Here is a 9332-nt window from a genome sequence, read left to right as displayed (position 1 = left end):
AAAAAAATTCAAAAAAAGTTTGTAAACGGATCTTTCTCCAATCTAAATAACTCCAAATCCGAGAACATAGTGTAACCAGTGTTCTCCCAGAAAAAGACAGTGTAATTTGTAAACAAAAAAATTTGTAAATATAACCTGCACGTCTCATTTAGATTATGTTTTTGTATTTTGAAATTGATGGGTATTGTGTATACTCTTGATATAGGTGTGTTGAACCTAGTGATGATTGTGTGTTGAAACTACCATTAGAGCCTCTTGAGAATTAGGGCTTGATTTATGAACTTGAAAAAGCTTAGGGGGTCAAACCTTACACGGCACAAACTCGACCTGCCGATTCATTTTGTCACCTCTATTTATTTATGTAAAAAATAAGAAGTCTTATATTTATTTTTGATCATTGATTTACTTATATCCAATAATTCATATAATTAATAAAGTAGAGTAATTAGATTCAAGTGAAATCAATAACTACAATTAAGATTATAGTTTATACTAATATAAAATATTATAATCTATATATATATATATAGAGAGAGTAATTTGAGTCTAACATGATATATTAACTTAATACAAGCTAAATTATTATTATAAGTTTCACTCGCACATATAGATCTCATACAATTTTATATATACATAGAATATTACAACATAAAAAAAAAACATTAAACCCAATTAGTTACAATGATTAATCATTCATTTAGGGTGAAAAATACCCCACATTTCAGTGTAGTCAAAAGTATGAAGATAACCGATAAAGTATGATAAGATCATTTCAATTTTATTCTTTTGTGAGTTGTTTTACGAAATAAATTCATTACTGTTTTGTCCGCTTGATTCACGGTGGGTGGGGGTACTTAAAAAGAAGACTCTTCAAGTCAATGGCAAGGTGGCAAGCTGGCAGCATAAAAGTAAAAATACATGTTTATGTAACAAAGAAAAAATATCAATAATTGATTGTGGATATTCCTATTTATAGTAAGCAAGCAACAAATAAAATTCGTGTAGTTTCAACTTTCAAAGAAGAGATCTGGCCCAAGATTATTAAAACTCGGAAAAACTATAAAGCTTGTTTGGATTGTGTAGTAGTCTGAACTGAACAGTCCAATACCAATTACCATTTTTCCAACAAAAATACTGCTAAATCATAAGCAGCCCATTCTAAAATAATAAAGAAAAAATAATGTATAAACAAAGAATTGTTACATTTTAGTATATTCCATTGAAATGAAAAAAACTGATGTTTCTAAATAACCAAATTTCTAATCAGACATTATTATGGAGAGCGGCGGCTCATGGAGCAATGGCGCGCCGCTTTGCATATGGGCCGTAAGCGTCACGATTGTGGGCCTTCCGTCAACTGCCGTGGAAGTTTCAATTAGTCCATAATTAACCAAATCACACGCCACTATTTCACTTCACTTCTCGCCATGATTCATCTTCGTTCTTCAATCAACTACTGCCACCTGACAAACTGATCTAAAGTGCGGGGTACATGTTATCATTTTTTAAGGTTAGTGTTAATTGAACACCTCACTCATTACTATTTATAAAGTACTGTGATTTATGATTAATTAGATGCTAATTGGTGGAGTTTTTATATTGGAAACCCCACTTTCAGATCAAGTTAATTTCTATCCTCAATAATAAAATTTTCACTTTGTATGCCAGCAGACAAAAAAGAAAGAGTATTTGTTGACTAAGAACATTATTATTATAACCATCATTATTATCAATCCAAAAATTTATACTGTTGGGCAGAGAAATTTTTTATTATTTTATATTATATGTTTTTTAATGATTAGAATTTCGACAAAAATCACACATAAGGCGAACATGTCATATTATATAAGCGAGTTATTAATCTTATGTCATATAAAATAGATATTTTATATAGGTGAAACAAAGTTACGAGATTCACAATTTTTAAAAAAGAAAAAAGGGCGCAAGATTTTATGAGTTTGCAACATAAGACAACTATTCTACGTGACATAAAACACTACTTCCCATTATATATATGGCAATTATGCAATTATACTTCTCAAGTTGCTGCAAAAAGAGTTCTTGTGCAGCAGCCACATATTTACGAGGATACGACGTCGGATCCTGACATTTTTAAAAATAAAATAAAATCAGTGGGTTCTATTTTTCTATGTCTGCTGCAAAATTTTTCTTTCTGCAGCAACTTCAGAAAAAATAATATATATATATAAATATATCAGAAAAATATTTCTGCAGTTACTGCAGATAAGTTATCTGTATTTATTCTCAAAACGACATCGTTTTGTAAAAATTGAAAGATTAAAAATTATAATTATAAAGACTATTATAACTCTAAAATAAATTAAAATTACAAAAACACCATGATTTTCGCCCCAAAACGATGTCGTATTGGGCTTACTGCAGAAAAACGAACCCTAAATATATATATTGTTCGTTTTTTATGCGGTCAACATAAATACGTTATTTACATTGAGTCCAAAACGAAGTCGTTTTGAGATCAATGTATTTTTGTAATTATAATTTATTTCAAGGATATAATAGTCTTTCTCATCATAAGTTTTTAATCTGTAACCAAAAACGACGTCGTCTTGGGAGTGAATGTAGATAACTTATCTACATTCATTGTAGAAACATTAAAGCCATACATATATATATATATATATATATATATATATATATATATATATGTAGGGGTTTACTAATCTCATGTTACATGAGATAGTAATCTCATGTGAGTGACAAATATGTTGGGTTCATAATTTAAAAAGAAAAAAAAAAGAAAAAATTAGCACGAAATTCTATGGGTGTATTGCGTATGATAGGTTTCTTATGCAACATGAAGCTATCATTTCCCATATATATATGGAGACAATATTTTTTCAGTCACTTGAGATAAGTTTATCTCAAGTTATCCCTTTTAACTATGTACTACATGTAGTACATAGTTATAACGTTAAAGTTGCTTTTTTTTCTCTCTCCTCAATCACTTTTCAAAACTTGTCTACTGACGTGAAGAGAGAGAAAAAAATAACTTTAATATTATAACTATGAACTACATATAGTACATAGTTAAAACGGACAGCTTGAGATAAGCTTATCTCAAATGGCTGGAGAAATATATATATATATGGGGTATGATTATTTGATATATATCAAATTAATTTGACAGCTCATTTGAGGGTCGTTAGATCAAGGCAGATCAATGATCTCACGTGCTTACAAATTAAACTCATTAAATCAATCTACCAAAAAAAAAGTCATTAAATCAATTCAAGATCAACAATTCTCAGATGTGTATATATATATATATATATATATATATATATATATATATATATAATAGCAGGATCCTTTGACATTAAATCTTAACCGTTGATTTTCGTGAATTATAATTTATTCGGTTACACTTATTAATTAATTATTAATTCTTAATAAATTACAACTGTCAGATTGGTGAAATGTGTCAAACATTTTAGTTTAACACTCGTGTCAAATGATCTTGTGCCATATATATCAAAGTAATTTGACAGCTCATTTGAGGGCATTAGATCAAGGCAGATCGATGGTGTCACATGCTCACAAATCAAAGTCATTAAATCAATCTACCAAAAAAAGTCATTAAATAAAGACAAGATCAACAATTCTCAGATATATATATATATATATATATATATATATATATATATATATATATATATATATATATATAATAGCAGGATCCTTTGACATTAAATCTTAACTGTTGATTTTCGTGAATTATAATTTATTGAGTTAGACTTATTAATTAATTATTAATTTTCAATAAATTATAACTGTCAGATTGGTGAAAATGTGTCAAACATTTTAGTTTGACACCAGAGTCAAATGATCATGTGCCATATATATATATATGAAAATGTTATATTTACAAATTTTTTGTTTACAAACTACACTAAGTATGACCGGTCATACTTCAATCAAGAGTGTATGACCGGTTATACTTAGTGTAATTTGTAAAAGAAAATTGTAAACAGATCCTTTCATATATATATATATATATATATATAAGGAGAGATTGTTTTGACTCTAGTGTATGATTAAGAAGTATTAATTTTCGTTCATTTAATGGTTGTAATTTATTGAGATATTAATTAATTATTTTCTTAATAAATTACATTTGTTAGATGGACATAAATCATTGGCTAAGATGGACAGTGAGACTTTTTCGTCTTACACTAGAGTAAAAAAGATTCCTCTAATATATATATATATATATAGGCAGGATCATCTTACACCGGTGTAAGAATAATAAGTCTTACACTAGATCTTAACCATTGATTTATTATATATATACTGGTGTAAGTTGATCCTATCCCACACACACATATATATATATATATATATATATATATATATATATATATATGGGATAAGTTATTCTGCCTACTCTTATTTTGCCTACCTCTCTCAACACCGTTAGATTACAATCTCATCCAACGGTGAAGATTTGCAAAATAAAACAAACCATTTCCCCCTTTCTTTGTTCTCATTGCCTCCTACACTTTTTCTCTCTACTCCCATTTCTTTCTATCAATTTGCGTAGTTTACAACCTAAATTTATATTTGAATCTAAATTCATGCAATGATGATAATTCTGCTGGATGAGTATAATTTTCAAAAAAATTTGAATCTGATAAAATTGAAAACGATAGAAATCACAAAATTACAAAATAAACGAAAACCACGGATAACTCGTCATTTGAATTAATCCATGATTACCGTATTGTTTCTACTTTGCTATTGAAATTTGAAACAAATCAACTTATCTCCTTCTTTCTTATCTTGTTTTTCACCATGAAATGGGGAAAAGATCTATGTTTTCTCTATGTTACGCCCAACAACAGGCCTACCTGGTTCCATAATATAAGGCATCTGGGTTTATTTCTTTTTGACACCCCATTTCAATTTTTTATATAAATGCTCATAACAATGGCTGGGTTGGACGAATTGAGAAAAAAACTTGCACCTTTTTTTGATACTGAAGGGCTATTGAAGAAAGAGAAAGGGAAGGAGAGAGAAAGAGTGAGAGACAGTGGAAGAGAGAAAGGGGTAAAAGAATTTATTTTATATTGTAAATTTTCACCGTTAGATGAGATTATAATCTAATGGTATTGAAAGGGGTAGGTAAAAGTAGGCAAAATAAGAGTAGGCAGAATAACCTATCCCTATATATATATATGGTAAAATCATTTCTGCAGCCGCTTTACGTACAACAACGACAGGTGTATGGTTATGATTTCCACATTTAATACTTTCATCCTTTGTAAGGTTATGATTCTCCGTATTTAATGCTTTCAAATATATATATAACAAGTATTTGATTGATGCACGTACAACAGCTGCAGAAATGTAAACTCCTATATATATATATATGGATTAGGATCATTTTATACTGATTTAAGTTACACTCTCAATCTTGGTCGTCAATTCTATTTAAATCTAACTACTGTAATTTATTAGACATGTGAGCTGTTAGATTCTAGCAAATCAATTATCAAAATTTAGTGTAAGATCGACTTCTTATTGTAAGTATAACCTCCACTAGATTTATTGTTTATTTTAATAGTCTCTGTCAAATTATAAATTTAATGACCTGCAGTTTTATTCACACCAATCATTTAATACGTTGTATTCCTTTCATCATTTCTACATTGAGCCATAACTATTAACAGTTTTCTATCAAATAATTTGCCAGCTAATTAAGTAATACTAGTTATATTATGCTGTTACAAAACCAATCAATTGCAAAAGAAAAACCTAATAGTGCCACTGTTTTAAAGGAAAAAGAGAAAGAGAGAGGGAGACTGAAAGAGAGTCTCCTTTAGTAATGAAGGCAACCTGAAAGCGAAGGGTATAAAAATTAAATGCTGAATTATATGTCTTAATAAGAGCATTTTCATGGGAACAATCATCGCAATATATTGAGTTTAAAGCTTGAAAATTGATGAGCATTATATATTCATATAATATATATCAAATATTATTTTTCAATACTGTTTAGAATTACTGTTAAAATAAAAAAAGTACTTCATAATTTGAGTTGAATAACGACACTAACCTATTAAATTTGAGCTTATAACTCTCATGCTTGTATACCACGTTGCCCAATAATTTAAGTCTTCAAAATTGATGGAAACCAATGTCAATGTTGGAGTTTCACCAACTTATCTTTTACAATTTCACAAGGTTAGATTGGCAAACTCCATAGATCATGTTATTACGCCAATGGAGAATGAAGTGAATTTATTGACGCTGTGAAAATGATTTCGCGAGTCAGATGAAAGTTCCATTTCGATTTTGAGAGGGAAGTTGGGGTTGGAGACTGACTATATATGGGAAAGTAGCTAGACAAGAATTGTGCTCACGAAGAAGATATGGTTGGGACAGGCTTGAAAATAGAGATCAACTATATACATTTTTCACATAAGAGAGGCTCAAATTAAGTTTTGCTACCTAGATTATAATTTTATTGTTATGTGAAACATATATGTGATACGTGTCCGTTCTTTAAGCTTTGTCTTGCTTCTTAGATCTTAGACTAAATTTTATTAATGAAACAATTGAATTCGAACTTAGACGATTAGGGTAGGCTACCAACCTAATAGCTTAACTTCCCTTTCTAACTTTAAAACTTCTTCCTTCTGTTACTTGCATTCCTTTAATTTCCCGCTTCCCATCATTATACCCATGATGCCCTTTAATATATATATATATATATATATATATCAAGCATTAATGAATTTCATTAGTTATTAGTTATTATTACTAGTGACGCAGAAGTGGAAATGATTGATAAAAAATGACAACAAATTAAATATAGGCGCAATAGTCTTTACATCACCATTTATTTTGATTTTAAATCCAACCAAATAATATAATTAGTAGCTAATTTTGTAAACCTTGCATTAGCGCAAAATTTGTTATTTCACACATGAATATATATTTGATTAATTAAACATCAAAAGTCAAACCTATAAGGGCAAAACTGTAGTTTGAGAGGGAAATGGAAGGATGGATTGGCTTATATATAAAAGGGAAGAGGTAGCGCTTCATTTTATTGTGTTGCGTCGAGGGGTTCAATATATGTTACGTAAAGCCAAAGTTGCTAAACAAACACAAACATAAACACACACAAAGACGATGAGCAACTTTTGCGGCTGCCACGCCCTTGTGATGCTGCTCTTCCTCTGTTTGGTCTTCGTGCTTGGATCTCCAGCAGCAGGACAAGACAACCCTTTGTTCGAGTTATTAAGCAGAGATGAAGTGGTGCAAATGGCTGGCTATGGAGAAGAGAGGCTATCTACAGTCCTCGTTACAGGGTCAGTTAATTGCGAGGCACGTTTCCATAATGGTGATCAACCTCATGCATGGCCAATACCAGGTATGTGGAATTCTAAACTATAGTACCTTTTAATCATGTTTTGTCTTTTTATATATAATATATGTTACATATATATACCTTATAATTTATTATATAATGTTATAGCAAATATAGGGTTTTAATTAGATGATTATTAGAGAGAATATACAGTTTATTATTCTCCATATATATATATATATTTCATTAAGTTTTCAAGCTAGCTAATCGCCAATCATGAACTTGCCTGTTATATTGAGAAAATCAAATTAAGAAGATAAAATGAAAATGAAAATGAAAATAAAAAACCCGTTGGCCAAAGACAAAGACTAATAATGTTGCACAACTGAAGATCTACAGGTAGTTGGTGTTCCATTGTTTGGTGACAAACCAAAAGCTTGCTTTCACGTTTTGGTAAAATTTCTACTTCAGAATAGAAGAAAACTTTTGTTTCAAATTAAATTTAATGAATCGCATTGGAAATTATTGATCAGATGTCTGTGATTGATTGTAACATAAATGAAAAGAAAAATGGTAGAGATAAATATGATGACAATGATCCCTAACCCTCCTGCCAAATGGTAGGGGAAGAAAAAGAAAACTCCTTTTGTTCCTCATATTATATAATGATAATGGTAAGCAAGGGAAAAAAACTTGTGAACTATGGAAACTAACAAAATATAAATAAAAACTATTTTTATGCTATACAATTATAATAATTGCAATTATTTATTTAGTTTTGTTGGAAGGTATATAGTGGAATTGAACTTTCTTGTGGTTCTAATTTATTTAGTGATGTGGAATTATCTATCTTCAGGTCTCAGAAGTATTCGTCCTGGATCTCCAAATAAACATGCGAGTTAACTATCATATTTTCTTGTTAAAGATTTGCAGACTGTAGAAGCCCACATCCACAAAATCGATCCCTGAAATAGAGAGATAACTTGTTGAAAATATTATACACTACAACAGCAACATATGGTTTCCAAGAAAAAGAAAACAACGTTACGCTGTGCCATTTTATTTTTGTTAATATCACGGACGATAGCACATTTTCTAAAAACATTAAATACGAATAATCAAGCCTAATAAAAGAGTTTCACAATCAAGTTATTGCAAGACAACCATATGACTTTTAAGTTGACAACAATGTTTTTTTTAAGCCCCCTACAAGTTTTTCTGTACAGTGAACCACCATGCGTTATGCGTGCAGTGGTTCACTAATCTGTGCAGAAATATTTTTGTCTTTATCTATCATCACATTACACTGCTATGTTCTTAATGAAAATGAGAGAATGCAAATCCGTTCTAATTGCAGTTCTTGAAATTTGACGCAACTACAAGCATTGAATAATTTCAGTTTCCAAAATATTCGGTTAAATATTTAAGATTGATGCAGGAGCTTCGGTTGCTGTCAACTGCCAAAGCCATGCCAGCGAGGGGAAAGGAAAACCAATGGTAGCACAAGGGGTCACTGATGAATTTGGAGATTTTATGGTGGACCTCCCTTCTTACCTTCATGCTATTCCTAACTTGGAAAAGATATGTGCAGTAAAAGTTCATCGTATTCCAAAGGGATCACTTTGTCGGCCAGCTCATGTCAAGAAATACAAGGGACTTGAGCTTTCTTCATTTGGGAATGGCATCCGCACCTACAATGCCGGAAATATAAGGATGCAGCATTCAACTTCCGAGCCACTGCACGCACCAAGCATACATGGGGGAAAGGAGTAGAGACAAAGCGATTCGAAACAAAGTGCTTAAATATTAGTAACAGCACCATGGCTCACTTGGATGGCGCTTTAGTCGCAGTGTTGGGTTGCATGGGTTTTAAACATCTAGCAGTACATATTACACACAATATATGTAGCACCCGTCAGTTTGTAAAATATACATGTGTGAAATTTGAGAGTTGCGTGAGATTGTTAGATATGTG

The 9332-nt window shown here is 30.6% G+C and overlaps 1 protein-coding gene across 1 annotated transcript; it reads left to right on the top strand.

Moving 5' to 3' along the window:
* Nucleotides 1–7179: 7179 nt before the first annotated feature.
* LOC133286415 (uncharacterized) lies at nucleotides 7180–9130 on the top strand. Its single transcript, XM_061483829.1, has 2 exons — nucleotides 7180–7420; nucleotides 8796–9130. Exons 1-2 carry the CDS (start codon nucleotides 7180–7182, stop codon nucleotides 9128–9130), a joined length of 576 nt encoding a protein of 191 aa, XP_061339813.1.
* The last annotated feature ends 202 nt before the right edge of the window (nucleotides 9131–9332 follow it).

Source organism: Gastrolobium bilobum, unplaced genomic scaffold, assembly GCF_033153095.1.
Source record: "Gastrolobium bilobum isolate Gb01-03AN ecotype WA unplaced genomic scaffold, APGP_CSIRO_Gbil_v1 utg16135, whole genome shotgun sequence".
Classification (NCBI taxonomy): domain Eukaryota; kingdom Viridiplantae; phylum Streptophyta; class Magnoliopsida; order Fabales; family Fabaceae; genus Gastrolobium; species Gastrolobium bilobum.
The sequence above is the reverse complement of the archived record's forward strand: the minus strand, read 5'-3'. Positions and strand labels throughout refer to the sequence as shown.